Below are 20,614 nucleotides of genomic sequence, written 5' to 3'. Positions count from 1 at the left end.
ACTAGACTATAGACTAGACTATAGACTAGACTATAGACTAGACTATAGATTAGACTATAGACTAGACTATATACTAGACTATAGACTAGACTATAGACTAGACTATAGTCTAGGCTATAAACAAGTCTGTTAACTATACTATAAATCAAACTATAGACAATACACTAGGCATTGTATTGGCATTGTATTGACTATAGACAAGACTATAGACTAGACTATAGACTAGACTATAGACTAGACTATAGACTAGACTATAGACTAGACTATAGACTAGACTATGGACTAGACTATAGACTAGACTATGGACTAGACTATGGACTAGACTATTGACTAGACTATAGGAAAGACTATAGACTAGACTATAGAATAGACTATAGACTAGAATAGACTATATACTAGACTATAGACTAGACTATATACTAGACTATAGACTAGACTATAGACTAGACTAGACTATAGACTAGACTATAGACTAGACTATAGATTAGACTATAGACTAGACTATAGATTAGACTATAGACTAGACTATAGATTAGACTATAGACTAGACTATAGACTAGACTATAGACTAGACTATAGACTAGACTATAGATTAGACTATAGACTAGACTATAAACTAGACTATAGACTAGACTATAGACTAGACTATAGACTAGACTATAGACTAGACTATAGACTAGACTATAGACTAGACTATAGACTAGACTATAGACTAGACTATAGACTAGACTATAGTCTAGGCTATAAACAAGTCTGTTAACTATACTATAAATCAAACTATAGACAATACACTAGGCAATGTATTGGCCTACAGACTAGACTGTGGACTAGACTATAAACTGTCCATCACTCTAAACTACCGACTGTTTCGACTGAAATCTTTAATAATGCAATAATTTGAATGTTATAACTTCACAATTTAGCAGAAACATTTGAATACTTTTAGTTATTAAGTATTCAAGTCTAAAATGTGGGCGTGGACAGTAAACAATTGCAAATTGATATCAAATTAATGGAATATTTTTAATAGTAATTTCTTATCGTTTGAATAATAATCAAGTTAAAAATTATCTAAATCATAGAAATGATTATCGGTACAAATTTATCAAATTTCTAGTATTTATATTGAAAATAAAAAATAATCTTATACACATATTAAATCGCCGCTATAGTTCCTTTTACTTGTGCAGTGAATTAAATTTACCCTTTGAGATGACTCAATTTAAGAACAGAAACAGCATTTTGCAAAACAAATAAAAATAAAACTGGAAATAAAATATTAAAATTACACACACTCACTCTTCCAATGACTTCAGGCTTTAAGGCAGCAAAGTCCGTTTCGACGTTTTCGTATGTTGACGACGACTTCGTCATTATGCAGTTTTAATACAGAACTTTGAACTCAAGAATACATTTTATTTTTTGTTTGTTTTTTGTTTATTTGTAAGTGTGTGGGTTTCCGTAAATTATTGTTTTTTCATGCTTAAGTATTTGTTTGATTTTTGTAGCCATAATGAAAACGAAATTTAAGGGGTGTGTTAATTATGTTATAACATTGGTAACACATCGATAATATTATTCGTTTCAAACACTTGAAGTCGTTCTTTATGTCCCTACATCCATCTTGAAAGCTTCATTTATCCTAAACGAGATCAGATCTATTGACAAAGCGTCTTTGCAAGAATATCAATCAATGCGTCTGCCGTCTAAAGGCAAATGAGGCAAAGGTGGAAAGTCCCTAGAAAATCAAATGTCTTTATTGTTCCAAAATGATTTTGTGTTATTTTGATACTTTACATGTTATACCGGAGTTATATGTTTCCACATATCCGATAATATGGCTCGCACTTTTCGTAATATTTTTGTTATTTTTGCCGGTCAAAAACACACATATTAAACTTTACTAAAAGAGCAAATAAAAAATGAAAAAAACAAAATTGAAAAATTGGGTTTTATGTTTTTTTTCTATTGTGTATAACAGTAATTGACCATCAAACAAAGCCAAACAAAAGCAACAAAAAACACTTAAAATGAAATACTTTGTATTTCATTTTATTACATTTACATTTTATTTCTCTTGTCAATATCTTCAATGCCGTTACAAAATAGAAAAGGAAAACAGCACAAAAAAAAAAAGCAAAAAACAAATTCCTACAGAAAACAAAATCATGTCTAATGAAATTGTTATTGTATGTGGATATTTGTTGCATATTTACTTACAAAGTTAAAAAAATAGGTATATGTACAAAGAAATTGAAATAAAATGCAAAAAGCAGAACAAAAACAAAGCATATCACACAATAACAAAACAAATTTAGTTAAAGAAAAAAAAAATCTAGATCAAGTGAAAAATGAAAACAATAACAAAAACAACAGCAATAGCAACACAAAATGAGTAACAATAACCACAAACATAATACCAACCAAGACCACTTTTATTTTGCACATTCCTACTTACCTACTAGTAGTAGACAGATACTACATAGATGACAGATATATGAATTTGTATCTTTTATAGAGAAAATTTATCGCTGCTTTAACTTGGACTAGATGTTTAGATTTGATTATTAAATTACTTGTTTAACTTTTAAATAAAAGTTTTTTTGTTATTTTTTAGTTTGTAACCAATACTTTTTATCTAACTGTCTATCTATCTATCTATCTATCTATCTATCTATCTATCTATCTATCTATCTATCTATCTATCTATCTATCTATCTATCTATCTATCTATCTATCTATCTATCTATCTATCTATCTATCTATCTATCTATCTATCTATCTATCTATCTATCTATCTATCTATCTATCTATCTATCTATCGTAAAACATAATTTGAAAACTTTGTCAGAAAAATCTTAAATTGCGATGAATATAACATTAAAACTCAAATAATACGCAATGAATATGTTTATAATAAATATGTAAAGTTAATGTAATTTACCAAATATAAATTTTCTTAATTTTTCTCTCTTTTTTTCCAGATAAATACCACGACCTGTCTGTAAAAGCGGACAAACAAAGACTACTACATAAATTTGTATTTATTTCAAATATTATAACAATTTAAATCATTAGTAAATCGCAAAAAATATATATAAAACACAAACTAAATTAACAAATCCATCAGCTCAATCACATCTACAACAACTAAAACAAACAAAAGAAAAGAAAAACCAACAAACAAGCATCAATATGAAATATACAACAAATACAATTGAAAACCAAACCAATACTACAAATGCCAATAACAACATTAATTTAGTGACCTCATCATCAACATCCTCATCTTCGTCATCGTCAGCATCTTCCACCTCATCATGCCTGTCCACAGCATCAACGACCAATGGTGGTGGTGTTAACAACAACAATAACAACACCACAAATACCACCGGGAATGCATTATTCTGTGAACAGGTTAATACGGTAACAAATCTCTTCGAGAAATGGAATGATTGTGAACGTACCGTTGTTATGTATGCTTTACTTAAACGTTTACGTTATCCAAGCCTAAAATTTCTTCAATATTCCATTGATAATACTTTGACACAGAATATGGGTTCAACATCCAATCTAAGCACCGTTGTTGTAGATATGAATGCCAACAATCCATCGTATTTGCAAAATCTCTTAAATGCCTATAAGACATTTCATTTGGGCGATTTAGTCGATACTCTCTCATCATCGTCCTCTGACAAAGATTCAATGCCTTGCTATGGATCTGATTTTCAAATAACACATTGCGATGAACGCAAATTGTATAGTAAGAAAGAGGATATTTTACATGAGGTATTGAATATGTTACCTCTACTCAAGCCGGGAAATGATGAAGCTAAAATGATTTATCTATCGTTGATACCATTGGCCGTTAAGGATACGATACGACAAATTGTACCCACTGAGTTGGTGCAACAGATATTTTCGTATATGCTTATACATCCAGCGGTGTCGAGTGATGATCGCAGGTGAGTTTTTACTATCAATTTTTTTTTTTTATTTAAAGCGTGAACTAGAACTGAACTGAACTAGAATTTAACTAAATAACTAAAATAGAACAGAACTAGAACAGAACTAGAACAGAACTAGAACAGAACTAGAACAGAACTAGAACAGAACTAGAACAGGACTAGAACAGAACTAGAACAGAACTAGAACAGAACTAGAACAGAACTAGAACAGAACTAGAACTGAACTAGAAAAGAACTAGAACTGAATTAGAACTGAACTAGAACTGAACTAGAACTGAACTAGAACTGAACTAGAACTGAACTAGAACTGAACTAGAACTGAACTAGAACTGAACTAGAACTAGAACTGAACTAGAACTGAACTAGAACTGATCTAGAACTGAACTAAATCTGAACTGCAACTGAACTAGAATTTAAATAATACTGAACAAGATCTAAAATAAAACTGAGTTGGGACTAAACTAAACTCTTTCTTCCTTAACTTTTTAGAAACCTTAACGTTTGGCTGCGCCATTTAGAGGATCATCTTCAAAACTTTAACAACTGTCCACCGCTCAATATGAGTGGTGGTAGCGGCGGTATGCCAGCAACACACACAAACTATATGCAAAATCAAAATAGTCTTGTGGGTGGACTCTTGCTAGATAATCCAACAATGACAACATCAGGTTCATCAGTAACATCCTCATCATCGTCTGCAATGTCAATATCTTCGACAGCCTCCAATGTTTCGGTATCCTCATCATCATTTGGCAACTTGACACAGAATTGTAATGCATCTACAATTTCTAACAACTCAATGATGGGATCACGCAATAATGATTGGCAAACTATACAGCCGCCAAGTAGACAACAGCAACAACAACAGCAGCAAACACAATTGACTAAATCTGCTTTAGGTTCGGATTGGTCTTCGCTTGTGGTTAAACCCAATACAGTGATTAATAATACAAGTGTTAATGTTGTTAATGCCGGAACTAATAATAGTGGTGGTGTTGTTGGTGGCATGGTAGTTGGTACAACTATTGCCGATCAACTCTGTGATAATTTGAATGGTATTACACTGAATGATTTAGCCTCTAGTCAAAATAGTTTAGGTATCAACATTGTTGGCGCCAACATTGTAGATTCGCTGGCTACGGTCGACAATAACAGTTCTTCGCTTGTCAATGGTGTGGCAGCAGCAGCTGCCTCTGCTACAGCCGCTGCCGTTACATCTGTAGCTACAACACCAAATATTTTTGGACCACAAACAAATCCAATTATTAACATAATTAATAATAACAACAATTGTAGTGGTCAGCTAAATGGTATCGATGATCATGACACTTCATTCTCAAAGAATGGTACAGAAATCTTAGATTTTGATCCAAATACAAATAATATGCAGAACTGCGATAGTTGCAGTAACAGTAGCAGCAGTAATGTAGGACAAATGCAGGTGTGTACAACTTAAATTTAAAAAAAATTAAATAAAAACTTTTTTAATTGACAATTCAAAACTTTCAGTCACACCAACAAATGGGCTATGCCTCTATATTGATGAGCAATTGTGCCGATCACTTGGATATAAATCGCTGGACTTTGGATAGTAAATTTGCTGCTTTAAAGACCCGACGTTCTAATAGTCTTACCACTCAAACGATTTCCTCCTCGGCTTCTTCCTCCAATTCGTCGGTTATTACCGTCAACGACAACTGTTCCAATTCAACCGAAAATTTAGCACAATTTGCCAATAAACCACGTAGTTTTTCACTTTCCATTGAACATCATCGCGGTTCGTTAACAAATAGCGGTTCTGATACCCGTCTAGATGACTTCAAACCAAATTATATAAAATTCCAAACACGCAATGTTGGCATGTCCAGCATTGGTTTATGGTTGAAATCGCTACGTCTTCATAAATACATCGAACTCTTTAAGAATATGACCTATGAAGATATGTTGCAAATCACCGAGGAATATTTGCAAAGTTTAGGTGTTACCAAAGGTGCTTCCCATAAGTTGGCATTGTGCATTGAAAAGTTAAAGGAACGTTCGTCGCATTTGTCTAAAATGGAGCAGGAATTAATCAATGGTCAGCTTAAGCTGCAGGCAGCTGTTGAAGAGTTGGCTAATATTGTTTTGACTCCCATGAAACCGATTGAATTGGTCAATAGCAATTGTGGTGAGGATAATGTGGCTTTAATGTTTTTGAAGGTCGTCGATTTGGGTGAGTATTGAGAAAACGGACATTTTAAGAATGTTTTCAATTTTCATTTTGTTTACTTTTAGTCTGCACAATTGCTCAAAAGGATCCCTATGCTGTGGTTGATGATGATAATATTAGTGTTATTTTGTGGATTTTAGATCGATCCATACATAACGAGGCATTTGTTAATCATGTCAATCAATTGAAGGATTTAAAATTCAAACTATCCAAATTGAAAATGTCATTAACTCCGAAAATTCATCATACCAAAAATGGTAGTAATGGAAATTTAAATAAACCAAGGTAAGTTGGATTAAAGTTAAAGGAAATCAATAGTCCATTTACATAAAATTTACAAATTACAAATAAAATTTCAAAGTTTAATTGAAATTGTTTACGGAATTACTAGATGTGCACTTTTATAGTAAACAAATACTTTTCAAAGTGGGAATATCTCAAAACGTTCGTTAGTTTTAGTTTATTCAATGTTTAGTTCTTGTTCAGTTCTAGTTCAGTTCTAGTTCAGTTCTAGTTCAGTTCTAGTTCAGTTATAGTTCAGTTATAGTTCAGTTCTGGTTCAGTTCTAGTTCAGTTCTAGTTCAGTTCTAGTTCAGTTCTAGTTCAGTTCTAGTTCAGTTCTAGTTCAGTTCTAGTTCAGTTCTAGTTCAGTTCTAGTTCAGTTCTAGTTCAGTTCTAGTTCAGTTCTAGTTCAGTTCTAGTTCAGTTCTAGTTCAGTTCTAGTTCACTTCTAGTTCAGTTCTAGTTCAGTTCTAGTTCAGTTCTAGTTTTAGTTCTAGTTTAGTTCTAAAGGATAAAATAAGTTGTTTAATTATATTATCAGAACTTAATCATTGTGGTAAACGGAAATCTGACTCCTGTAAACATGTCAACCTTTAACAAAACTTAACTATTACTTGTAATAATTGTTTTTAGTTTTCAATTTTCCAGGTGGAATGGCAAATCACGCAAATGTGATCAAAAGAATGGCAGTAATGATCGTATAAATCATCGTAAGAATTCAAATGATATGCTGAATTTCTCTCTAAGTTGTTTGCAACAGCAGCATCATCATAATCAGCAAATGCAGCAACAACAACAGCAGCAGCAACAACAACAACAACAACAGATTAATGAATATGATAAATATCATAATAATAACAATAATAACAACAATAATAATAACAACAATAATCAATATAAAAATTCAGCATATCAAAATTATCAACAACAACAGCAACAAATTAAACAGCAACAACAACTGCAGCAGCAACAACAACAATTACAACCCCAAATGTTGCAACAAAATACACATTTCCCAGCTTTGCCACAACAGCAGCAACAACAACAAAATCAGCAACAACAACATAGACGTTCTCTTAACAATTTAATTGTTGTCTCTGGTGGTCCCCAACAGCCTCAGAAAATGATGTTTAAACCAGGTCAAGGTATTTTATCTAATACAAACATGACTAATGATGATTTAAGCATTGATGTGATGAAGTCAAACCAACAGCAGCAACAACAACAATCTCGTAAAGCCAGTTTAACATCTTTGAACAATAGCAACAACAGCAGTAACAGTTTAAATGCCAGCAATTTGGAAACATTGCAACAACAGCAGCAATCACCTGCTGCTAATGCATCTTCAATGCCAAAGAAAACCATGGCTGCTGTCGTAATGGTTAGTAATGATCTCATGCATACAACAGCAACACCAACAACAGTAGCAGCTACATCAGCTGGCTCAACAACTGCTAATGTTGCTAATCTTGCTCCACCTCCTCCACCACCCCAAATTCTTATAAACAATAATAATACAACACAAAACACTAACACTAATCATAATAACATGTTGCAACACCACCATCACCAACAACAGCAGCAGCAGCATCATGCTCTACAACAACAGCAACAGCAATTAAAACTTTTAGCAGCAGCTGCTGCTGCTGTTGGCAATTCTTGTAGTCTTAATGTTGGTAGTCTTAATACTAACAATTCTAATTCTAATAATCTAACTGGCATTGCTATTGCTGGTGGTAATAGTAGTAATAATATTGTTTGCAACAACATTTGTAGTACGAACAATAATAATTGTAGCAATAGTCATCACCATACTTGTGTTAATAATTGCTGCAGCAATTGCAACAGTCATCAATTACAAATTAATTTAAAATTACCTCCTCTTAATGAAAACTATCAACAGCAGCATCATCACCATCATTCTCCTCCCACAATTTCAGATGTTTTGAAAACATCTCTAAATCATAATACAGATCCGTTAAATGACATAACAAGTTTAGAACAATTGGAAACTTTGTGTCTTCAAATGACAGAACAGGCTATAAATTAATTTTAGCAAAAAAAAAAAAAAAAGAAAAACATTTAGGAGATTTTACAATATATACATATTTATAAAGTAGTTTGTTCTCTCTTTAAAGAATTATTCAATTTAAAGTAACAAGTACATATAATATTTAAATAACACACATACATACATACATACTCATTCATATTCATTCTTAATTCATCACAATTTTATAAATCTTTTTTTGATCAATTTAAGTTTAATGTGCAAAATATCTATTTGTATTTAAGGAATTTTATTTAAAATTGAGGGAGAGAGATAGTTGGTACAGTTTTAGGAGAAATTAATGTTGCAGTTACTTTTCAGAGTTCACATTTATTGTTTAAAATATTTCTTCAATTTTGTTTAGATTTATTAGTTTTTTTGAATACTCTCTGTTTTCACTAGCTAAGTTCTTATCTGAGTTGAATATGTATGAGAAAGAAAGAACCGGAACTTTGCTACTCTAGGAAAGGTGAAACTATTCAAAAACAACTGATGAAAAAATGCACTGCCCGAACTTATTTAAATTAAAAAGAACTAGGAGAGTATGTACAGCAAATACTTTATAAACTGAACTAGCTCAGATCTAGTTCAGTTCTAGCTCAGTTCTAGTTCAGTTCTAGTTCAGTTCTAGTTCAGTTCTAGTTCAGTTCTAGTTCAGTTCTAGTTCAGTTCTAGTTCAGTTCTAGTTCAGTTCTAGTTCAGTTCTAGTTCAGTTCTAGTTCAGTTCTAGTTCAGTTCAGTTCTGGTTCTAGTTCAGTTCTGGTTCTAGTTCAGTTCTGGTTCTAGTTCTGGTTCTAGTTCAGTTCTAGTTTAGTTCTGGTTCAGTTCTGGTTCAGTTCTAGTTCAGTTCTAGTTCAGTTCTGGTTGTAGTTCTGTTCTAGTTCAGTGCTAGTTCAGTTCTAGTTCAGTTCTAGTTCAGTTCTAGTTCAGTTCTAGTTCAGTTCTAGTTCAGTTCTAGTTCAGTTCTAGTTCAGTTCTAGTTCAGTTCTAGTTCAGTTCTAGTTCAGTTCTAGTTCAGTTCTAGTTCAGTTCTAGTTCAGTTCTAGTTCAGTTCTAGTTCAGTTCTAGTTCAGTTCTAGTTCAGTTCTAGTTCAGTTCTAGTTCAGTTCTAGTTCAGTTATAGTTCAGTTCTAGTTCAGTTCTAGTTCAGTTCTAGTTCAGTTCTAGTTCAGTTCTAGCTCAGTTCTAGTTCAGTTCTAGTTCAGTTCTAGTTAGTTCTAGTTCTAATTTAGTTCAAGTTCTAATTTAGTTCTAGTTCTGTTCTATTTCAGTTCTAGTTCAGTTCTAGTTCAGTTCTAGTTCAGTTCTAGTTCAGTTCTAGTTCAGTTCTAGTTCAGTTCTAGTTCAGTTCTAGTTCAGTTCTAGTTCAGTTCTAGTTCAGTTCTAGTTCAGTTCTAGTTCAGTTCTAGTTCAGTTCTAGTACAGTTCTAGTTCAGTTCTAGTTCAGTTCTAGTTCAGTTCTAGTTCAGTACTAGTTCAGTTCTAGTTCTGTTCTAGTTCAGTTCTACTTCAGTTCTAGTTCTGTTCTAGTTCAGTTTTAGTTTAGTTCTAGTTCAGTTCTAGTTCAGTTCTAGTTCAGTTCTAGTTCAGTTCTAGTTCAGTTCTAGTTCAGTTCTAGGTCAGTTCTAATTCAGTTCTAGTTCAGTTCTAGTTCAGTTCTATTTCAGTTCTAGTTCAGTTCTAGTTCAGTTCTAGTTCAGTTCAGTTCTAGTTCAGTTCTAGTTCAGTTCTAGTTCAGTTCTAGTTCAGTTCTAGTTCAGGTCTATTTCAGTTCTAGTTCAATTCTAGTTTAGTTCCGGTTCACTTTTCATAGCAAATGTAATTATAAGTCTAAAACTTGTCTTTCGGAATGATCAGTTTACCTGAAAATCAGTAAACAATTTCCAAAATATAAATAGACATTTCAAATGAAAACAACAGAAGAAGAAAACCACATTAAAAAGAGATTTAATTGCTGAATTATTAGTTAATATACTTATATCATAAAGAAATAATATTTAATATGTTGATTGTATTTCCTAAAAACGTTTCAAAGAATGTTGTTAGTTAAACTACACATACTTGACATACATTTTAAGTTTTATTAATTTATAACTTTATTCTTTTCACAATAGTATTTAACTTTATTCTTCTATAATATTATATTTATGTAAATTTTGAATTGACTCCACTGCTTTCATAGTATGAAAGTCAACCTTTATCATGTTACCAATTTATTATATATTTTCTTTAAAATGTTTTATGCTGTTTGTCAGAATGATTATGTGTTTTTATAGTTTTAGTTCTTTTCAATTCTTTCTTAAATATTAGTAGTTGATCTATTAGTATTTGTTTGTTTTTCTTATGTAGTTTGTCCAAGTTTTAGTTTTGTGTTAAAAGTATTTCTTTTGTTTTAAAACTTACATACAAATTAGTTTTGTTAGCTTTGTTTTATAATTTAAATAATTTAGTAAATTTATCTATGGGTTTTTGAAAAGAAATTTCAAAATTTCTAGAAAACTTATAAAAATTTTGAAATTTGAAATTTTCTTAAAGAAATTGTTAAATTTTGAAAGTTGCAAAGGAAAGTTGAAACTTTTTAACCTTTTTTTCAAAATAAATAGAATTTTGTGCAATTTGATTTGCTCAGTTTACTTTTCATAGTAAATTTGCAAGTGTAGTAAATTTTTCTTTGTGATATATTTGCAATAGAAGCAAAAGTGTTACAAACTTGAATGACTTTTTTAGTTCCAAAAAAAAGTAGTTTTTGTTTTTAAAAATAACTAATTTTTAAAACCAAAAACTACTTTTTTCAAGCATATTATAGCTAAAGACACTTTTTGTAGTAAATTTGCAACTTTTTTGCTGCAATAGTTCTCAAGCAGTTTATTCCTATTGTAAAGCAATAGGATTTTTTTCTCATATTTTTATGACCTTAAATCTTTTTTAATTATGTTAATGAAAATTCATTTTTTTTGTAGTAAATTTGCAAGTGTAGCAAATATGTTTGTAATTGCTTGCAAGTAAAGTAAAGCAAGTAAAAATGCTTGGTTGCATGACATCAATCTTTTAGAAAGGAATAAAGCGACAAAATATTTCGTAGAAAATTTACCAGAGTAGCTAATTCATACATTTGCTACAACAATTCTAAAACTAAACTCGAAACGTTTTTTTAAAAATGTTTCCAAAAATTAATCCCTTTTCCAGTTTAATTATCTCCTTCATAGTAAATTTGCAAGAGTTGCAAATGTTTAAAAGCTTTTGTTATGTAAATGTTTAGGTTTTATTTGGAAGTAAAAGTTTTATTTTGAAATAAACTATTGAAATTACTTAATATGTTTGTCACCGAAGATCTATTCATAGTAAATTTACAAGGGTAGCATAAACATTAGCTACTGTAATTCTAATTCCTTTTTTAAACATTTTTCTAATTAGAAAGTATTTAAGCAAAAAACTCATTTCGTAGTATATTTACAAGAGCAGCACACGAACTAGATACTGTCGTGGTATATTTGCAAGAGTAGCAAACATATTGTATACTGAATTCTTAGTTCTTTTTTAAGCATATTTTTTAACTAGAAACCGATTTTTAACATGTTTCCAAGAATTAAAGACCTTTTAAGTTAAATTAACCTAAATTACCCTTTATGGTAAATTTGCAAGAGTAGCAAATGTTTTAAAGCTTTTGTTGTGAAAATATTTGAGTCTTTTTTAAAGATAAAAGTTTTATTTTTAAACAAACTAGTGAAATTGCTTAATTTGTTTGTCTCTTATAAATTAGAAAGTATTTAAGCAGAAACACATTTCGTGGTATTTTCGCAAGAGTAGCAAACGCACTAGCTACTATCGTAGTATATTTGCAAGATTAGCAAATGCACTAATTTCTGTAATTCTAATTCCCTTTTTAAGCATATCTTTTCTTTTTCAGTTAATTTAAACCAAATTACCCTTCATAGTAAATTTGCAAGAGTAGCAAATGTATTAAAGATTTTGTTATGAAAATGTTAAGGTTTTATTGGAAAGTAAAAGTTTTGTTTTGAAATAAACTAGTCACTTATACTTTAGAAAGTATTTATATTTACAACACTAGTATATTTACAAGACCAATACAATTTTTTCTGGAATTCCTTGTTTCAAATTTTTTAAGTTCGAAGAAAAATCTGTTGAAAATTTCAAAAATTTACTTATTGAGGTTATGTTTAGTTGCAAATCAAAAAAAAAAGTTTTAAATCTAGCAATAAATAAAGTTTGTTAAAAAAAAAATTACTTAATTTCATCCCAGCTAGCATTTATTAAATTTTTGATCACATTCGAGTCATAATTAAAATGATTAAAATGATCATATATGCGCTCATTTTCTGATCATAAATGAAACATTCGTCTGTAGAAAATGGTACCCTACCCGCGACTCTTCTAAATGAGTCATTTATGAGCCCCACTTTTAATCAATTATGACTAATTTTTTAATCTTTTTTGAGTCATTAATGAGCCAAAAAAACTGGTCGTATTTTAGTTATTTCCGAATCATATTATAGTCATTTTTGAGTATTTTCTGAGTAATTTTTATGTTTGTTACAGACAATTACAAATACAAACAGAAAACAGTTTTTGATCTTTCGACTACAAACTAAATTTATAAACAATCATATTTCAAACACCTTGATGTCCCATTTATTTAGTGATTAGTAGCCCAACTAACTTCCGTAGAGGATCATTAAGCATATAAAATTATTATAATTAAAGCATAATATAATTTTAATTTCCTTGAAAAAGAAAATCGTCTTTATAAATATCACACAAATTCAAATACTTATACATTTATTTTCATAAACGAAATGAGAATTATATCAACTCATTTTAGGCCACATAAAATGTTTTGCTAACTCTTCCAAAAGTGTATTTTCTGAGCCCCACTTCTAATCAGTTTCGACTCATTTTTGAATCGTTTTTAAATCATTTTTAGGTGTAAGTATTGCTATTTCATTAAAAACAAAAACAATTACATAACGAACAATTTTAGATCTTCCAACTGCTTGAAATATAACCACAAAATAAGTTTTTAAAACTATCATATTTTAAACACTAGGATGATCAATTTCTGATGGCTATACATTTTGTTATTGTCTTTCAAATATCGGAATCATTTTCGAGTCATTTTTTTAAGCGCTCAACTTATTAATCACTTTTAGGTCATCAAAATGAGTCAAAAATGACTCAGTTTACTGATTAATCATCCAACAATCTTCCAAATGATAGCTGGGATGTTTTAAATTATAAAAAATTCCTAAATTTATTGAGGTTAGGTTTAGTTTTTCATTTCTTTTGCAACTTTCATTTAATATATTCTTTAACAAAAAAGAAAAGTATTTATTGATTATAAATTTAAAACAATTCTGCTTTAAACAGGTTCCTATTTGCAACGTCTTAAGCATTTTTATCATTTATTTAAATATTCTTTTTTCTTCTTTTTTTCTATTTTTTTCATTTAGGAAAATTTGGCTAAATTTGATCAACATTTTACATTATTTTAATAAATCACTAAGAAATCAATGAATCAATCACTCACTCAATCAACCACACACTGTTCATTAAAAATTTAATATTATAGTAGAAATTAAAACATAATTGAAAAAGCATGAAAAGGTTTATAAAAACAAAATAAATTGGTTTTTATAATTTTTTTTTTTTTTTGATAAAAAAAAGAGACTGACTTAAATTACTTTCCGCTGAAAAAAATAAATTAAAACTATAAAAAAACTTTAACAATTAAAAAAAGGGAAAGCAAACTTTAAACTTAAAACGAGAGAGAGAGAAAAAATAAGAAAACTTTTTTTTAATTTACTGGCAAAATTAAAAAAAAAACTCTAAAGTTTAAAACAGAGAAACAAAGAATTGATTTCAAATCAAAAATTAAGAAAAAAAACTAATTAATTTAAAATAATTAACTTAAGAAAATAATTGCTGAAGTGAAACTTTAAAAGTAGGAACAAAAAAAAACACAATTTTACTTTAAACATATTTTTCTCCAAAACATAAAACTTTTTTTCATTAACGGAATGTAATTGCTGAATTAATTAAATTAAATATTTAAAAAAATAAAAAAAAAACCAATAAAACATTTTACATTAACAACAATACTTTTGTTTACAAAATTAAGCTAAAATAATTTTTTTTTTAATTTATATAGAAAATTATAGAAAAAACAAACAAAATATTAAATTAAAGTTTATTTAAACTAGGTTTTAAGTTAATCATTAGCTGTTAAACCTTTTTAGAAAAAAAATGGTTTGAATATAAAAAAACAATGTTTTTTTTGATTAGCTTTAAAGCTTAGTTTAAATAAGAGTTAATTTAATCAAACTTAACTCTTATATAAAAAACTATTAAAAAAAATAAAAAAAAACATAAATAATTAATAATTATATACTATAAACTGACAAAAAGCTAAAAAAAAATATTAAGAAAACTTAAATACGTATAACAAACACAAATAAATTAAACTTAATTTTAATCAACACTTTATAATTTATTTATAATTTTATTCCTAATTTTGTTTTAAATTTATTTTTTTTTATAAATATAAATAACGGGCAGCCTGTTTTGTTAATTTTATTTTATTGTATTGTATTTTTAAATAAAACTTTATATATTTATATAACTGCTTAAACTTTATATATAAAAATAATAATTAAATATATATATATATATACAATACTATATGTATGTATGTGTTTGTCTTGTAATAATGTAATATTTTGTATATTTATTTTCTTTGTTTTGTAAACATTGTTTATATATTTTATTAAATATTTCCTAAAAAAAAAATACAAAATTTTATTCAAGAAAATTTACTGTATAATGTTTTTTTTTTTTGAAATTTTATTACTATATATATTTTTTTTTAATGTATTGCAATTTTTTTAATAATAATAACAATAATTAGGCCATGTTTTGAAAACTTTATAATGATATTTTTTTATTGTTTTATAATATTTTATTTTATATTTATAAACAAAAAAAAAAAAATTTGGTAATAGTTATATAAACTAATAAATTTTCATGTTTATATGCTACGTTTTTTTTTATGGCAAATTTTTTTATAAATTATTATTTTATTGAATACAGGTCTGTCGCAGAATTCCAATCCCCTCAAAAGTGAAATTATATTTCCTAATTTTCTTCATTAAAAAAAAGGAAAATAATAACTTTTTTCAGAATTAAAACCACTTCAAATTTTCAACATGAAATTAACAATACCCAGCAATACGACACAAACCGAAGTGCTTCTACTAATGGGTCGTGTCATAAAAAGGATGTTGTTCATTTTTGACAACTCTGAACTACATCTAATCTTATTTTTAAAAGCAGTAAAATTACGATATTTGGCTGTTAAAAAATAAAACATATTCACCCCTTTTGCCAATCATCATTTCAAGTGAAATATAATCCCTTTTCACTTTTTTCATTCACTAATTTGTTGATGGAATTTTGTGTAAATATTGAACAGCTGTTTCATACAAAATCAACTATTGTGAATGAATTGTTTACAACAAGTTGACATTGTCAACTTTGTTGACATAGTCAACAAAGGGTTCTATAAATCGACTTTCGAATAATCGAACAATCGACTTTTTGTCGAAAAAAGTCGAAGTCGACTATTTTGTTCCAAAAACTCGATAATTCGACTATCGTCTATGAAAAAAGTCGACTTTGTAAATAAAAGTCGAAAAGTAGAAAAGAGTCGAAAAAAGTCGAAAATTCGGAAAAGTCGAAAAAAGTCGAAAAAAATCGGGAAAAGTCGAAAATAGTCGGAAAAAGTCGAAAATAGTCGGAAAAAGTCGAAAAGTCGGAAAAAGTCGAAAATAGAAAGAAGTCGAAAAAACTCGAAAAAAAATTTTTTTATTAATAATAATAAATAATAATAATATAATGTTAAATGGCAACATTATAAATTTACGCTTCTGGTAACTTTATAAAGTCGAAAAGTCTGAAAAAGTCGAAAAGTCGGAAAAAGTAGAAAATTAAAAGTCGAAAAATTGACTTTTAACTAAATGCAAAAAGTCGAAAAGTCGACTTTTCATAAAATGCAAAAAGTCGACTTTTCATAAAATGCAAAAAGTCGAAAAGTCAACTTTTCATAAAATGCAAAAAGTCGACTTTTCGTTTCAACTATAGATCCCTAGTTGACAATAGCAAATTTTCCCTTTGAGGGAAAATCTCTATAATTTCAAGGAAACAAAATTTTCACTTCTATTGGCGGTTCAGTCGTTATTTAGGTCTAAGTTGGGGAATAACTCTCGCATCATTGCGATTATTTCTTAAACGCGTTCAGGCTTGTGTTTGTTGCCTGGCTTTCGACAGTTTTGCGCCTCGCCCGCAGTGTATTACTTCATATAACTGTTTAAAGTTATATGTTGTCTTCATTAACCTCGTGCTTTCGTATCACCTCAAGTGAGGTTATGTTTTATTGGTGGAGACCATAGAATACTAAAACGTTTTTAACTGTTGGAGACCATAAAATACTAACGATATAACCTGGTGGAGACCATTTAAACTCAAATATATACTGGTGGAGACCATTAAAACTCTGGAACTTTTTTCTGGTGAAGACCATTAATACTTTTGATGAAATCAAGTCCGGATGCTCCAACTTCCTATATGAAGGTATAGGTCGGTTGGTGGGGTTTTCTCTGGACAAAACGTGTGATAACCTGGCAATATGAGTGCTTAATGCACTTCCATCCTAATTAAAACCCAAAAAGTGCATCCTAGGTGTGAATGTTTAAGTTTTAATCGTTTTATTTACAAGTAAGAATTCCACTTTAGATCAGAATGGAATTCCGTGACTGGCCTAATAGTTTGCATTTTAATAGCTTCTAATAAAATACATTGAAATGGCCAGATTTACAACAAGCAATTCAAAATATTTCCTCTAAAGAATTACAATGCCCTGATCCCACACGTACCGTTACAACGCGTCATAAACTTTACAAAAAAGTTTGAACCAACAGCTAATTTTACAACAAGCGGAGTAAAGATGTTGCTCCGCTCCATTGCTGCTCCGCATTCTTTTGGTCCGTGTCGAAATAGAATTAAATGATACTGTATATGTCTATTCTAATTCAACGCAACTTTTGTTGGGGCTAGTGTCATGTAAGAAACTGCTCCAGAGAGAGAGAGATTAGTTGAGAAACTTTATCGCCCCATGGTACTTACAACAACGATGAGATTTAAATGAGAGCTTTTTACCTCTCTTCTGCCGATTTTTACATACCTGAATGATTTTGCTCAGTTCATCGTAAACGTCTGCCACCACATGTCTATTCAATTAAGGTCGAGCTCTTGTTGGGGCTGGTGTCATCTAAGAAACTGCTCCAAAGTGAGAGAGAGAGTAGTTGAGAAACTTTATTGCCCCATGGTGCTTACAACAACGATGAGATTCAAAAGAGAGCCTTTAACCTCTCCCCCGCACTGATTCTGAATCCTTATTTATCCATTACACACTGTTATCGAGTTATCGTGTCATAATATTTAAAAAAAATACCAATATATGGCCATATTGAGACGTTATAACAAAGCAAATCTTTATTTATGAAATCTGTTACAGCATTTGAAAATCTTATCTATAGACTGTTATACCTCTTCGAGATACTTCAATTAACTTAAAGTTTGGATTGAACAAACCGACAGCTGATTTTACATACATGATTTATTTGCCACCATATGTCTATTCTATTACAATAAAGTTAAATTTAGCTAAAAATTGGTGCTTTACTCAAGAAATTTCTTAATCATTTGGCCTCGCCAAATAGTTTCATCTGTAAAGAAATCTTAAGGAATATTAGTTGTGAGTCCATCAAATGTTTGTCGATAAGATTTGCCTCTTTATTTTCGAAGATATGCCTGGTAAAATATTATAAAAGGTTACACTACGTCACAGGTTAGTGGATTTAAAAAATCGTTATTGTATTTATTATATCAATATTTTTGGGTTGTAATTTTGATTACTGATCAATATTACAGATTAAAATCTAAATAATTTGGGACATGAATTACTGCATTCGTGATTGAGTAAAATTCTTAGAAATTCAACTTTTTAACATGTTATTGCTTTCGATGTCGTACGAGAAATCTATTACATTTTCGATATCTCAAATATCACTCTATTTAATAAAATGTTACAATAACATCTCCAATTTAATTTCGTAAACAAATCGATGTCATATCGTTGTAGCGTTGTATGTCATAAACATTTTTCAAATAAAATTTTTTGAAACAAAAACAAATCATTAATAAAAAAAATTACAACATACTACTATACAACCGTACAACACCGTTTGTGAATTGGATAAATATTATATCAAAACTTTCTAATAGTACTTTCGAAATATATAAATATTTTGAAATATATTTCAAAAATAGTATTGAAACAGAATATTTCTTTAGTTAATATAATAATATAATAAATTGTTGTAAAGATTACTTTTTTAATAAAACTTTTATAATTTGTTAGTTAAATTTACAATTTTAAATTTATTTTATTTGCAACAATGTCTTCTGTTAAACAAAATTTTAGTTAATTTATTAGTTTAATTAAATTAACTTTATATATACAGTCATTTATATTTTGAATTTTTGCATACATAAAAAAATATTTAAAAATAAAAAGAAATAAAATAAAAATAATAAACACATTTGAAAACATAATTCTAATAATATACTTTCTATATGTGAATTTAATGTTGTACGTAAATTCCCATTTGAAATAAAACAAACAAAAAAATACACAAATTATATATTTATATATATTTAAACAAATATAATTTTTATAAAAATTGGTTTTTATTAAAAAAAAAATAAAACAAAATTTTGTTCAACTCAAACATTTTTTTTTTGTAAATACCAAACAGAGTTAACAAAAATACACTTTTTTATTCAAATTATCATTTAATTACACATTTTAATCCATTTTTTCGTTTTTTTATTATAATTTCGTTTCTTTTTTCTTTAATAAAATATATTTAGCCAATATTTAAGCAAATTTAAATAACCATAAATATATAACAAAAATCTATAATAAATTATAGATTTTGTTTAATAATGTATTTTTTATTTTCAATTAAAAAAAATTAAAACATAATAAAAACACTACCAAATAATATTATATCATTAAAAAAAATTGTAGTTTTTTAATTTGCATATTGAAGAAAAAAATAAAATAAAAAATATTAAAATAACTATATAACAAATACGAATGTTTTATATTAAAAAAAAAAAAAATTATAATAAAATTATTAAATTAATCATTAAAATAACAACCAACGATGTAATTGAAAAGGAAAACAAAAAAAATAATACTAAAAGTAATATTTCATTTAATTTAAATAAAAAACAAAAACAACAAATATATAAAATCATAATTTTAAAAATTAACAAAAAAAATTGTTTCTTTTTTAAAATTTTCATTATTTTGTTACAAAAACAAAAATTTAGATAAATATTTAGATGGATAGATGGATAGATAGATAGATAGATAGATAGATAGATAGATAGATAGATAGATAGATAGATAGATAGATAGATAGATAGATAGATAGATAGATAGATAGATAGATAGATAGATAGATAGATAGGTAGATAGATAGATAGATAGATAGATAGATAGATAGATAGATAGATAGATAGATAGATAGATAGATAGATAGATAGATAGATAGATAGATAGATATATTTAAGTCCATAGTGTAGTCTATAATGTAATTTATAGCTTAGTCTATAGTCTTGTCTACTATACTATACTATATACTCCAGTCTATAGTGTAGTCTACAGTCTAGTCTATGGTTTTGTCTTCAGTCAAATACATCCTAGTCTATAGTGTATTATATAGTCGTCTTTAGGTCTCTAGTCTATTCATAGCATAGTCCATAATCTAGTCTATAGTCTTATCCTTAGTCTATTAGATAGTCTTATCTTTAGTCTAGTCTATAGTTAATAATACAGTTGATAGTTTGATCTGTAGACTAATCTGTAGTGAGTTTATTGTTGAATCTATAATCTAGTGAACAGTCTAACATAAAATCTAGCTTATGGCATAGTTTATGTCCTAGTTTATATCATAGTTTATA

General features: G+C 28.5%; 1 protein-coding gene and 1 long non-coding RNA gene across 6 annotated transcripts in view; one reads left to right on the top strand and one right to left on the bottom strand.

Moving 5' to 3' along the window:
• Positions 1-14,288, top strand: part of LOC111685712 (protein Smaug) — a 21,873-nt gene extending 7,585 nt beyond the window's left edge. For 2 of the 5 annotated variants that reach the window (XM_046951085.1, XM_046951084.1), the window contains exons 3-7: positions 2,985-3,965; positions 4,458-5,409; positions 5,478-6,180; positions 6,243-6,462; positions 7,093-8,538. In XM_046951085.1, the coding sequence (XP_046807041.1) occupies positions 3,196-3,965; positions 4,458-5,409; positions 5,478-6,180; positions 6,243-6,462; positions 7,093-8,509 (4,062 nt within the window). In that variant the 5' untranslated portion in view covers positions 2,985-3,195 and the 3' untranslated portion in view covers positions 8,510-8,538. Of the gene's footprint in view, positions 1-2,984; positions 3,966-4,457; positions 5,410-5,477; positions 6,181-6,242; positions 6,463-7,092; positions 8,539-13,977 lie in introns of those variants that run through there. The other 3 variants (XM_046951087.1, XM_046951088.1, XM_046951086.1) reach the window with 3 other exon arrangements.
• Positions 1,520-2,995, bottom strand: LOC124419947. The gene is made up of 3 exons (XR_006940935.1): positions 2,945-2,995; positions 1,798-1,903; positions 1,520-1,738 (listed from the first exon to the last, which is right to left on the bottom strand). It is a non-coding gene; the product is annotated as an uncharacterized LOC124419947 (long non-coding RNA).
• Positions 14,289-20,614: the final 6,326 nt, after the last annotated feature.

The sequence above is a fragment of the Lucilia cuprina genome, chromosome 5, assembly GCF_022045245.1.
Source record: "Lucilia cuprina isolate Lc7/37 chromosome 5, ASM2204524v1, whole genome shotgun sequence".
Lineage (NCBI taxonomy): Eukaryota > Metazoa > Arthropoda > Insecta > Diptera > Calliphoridae > Lucilia > Lucilia cuprina.
The sequence above is the reverse complement of the archived record's forward strand: the minus strand, read 5'-3'. Positions and strand labels throughout refer to the sequence as shown.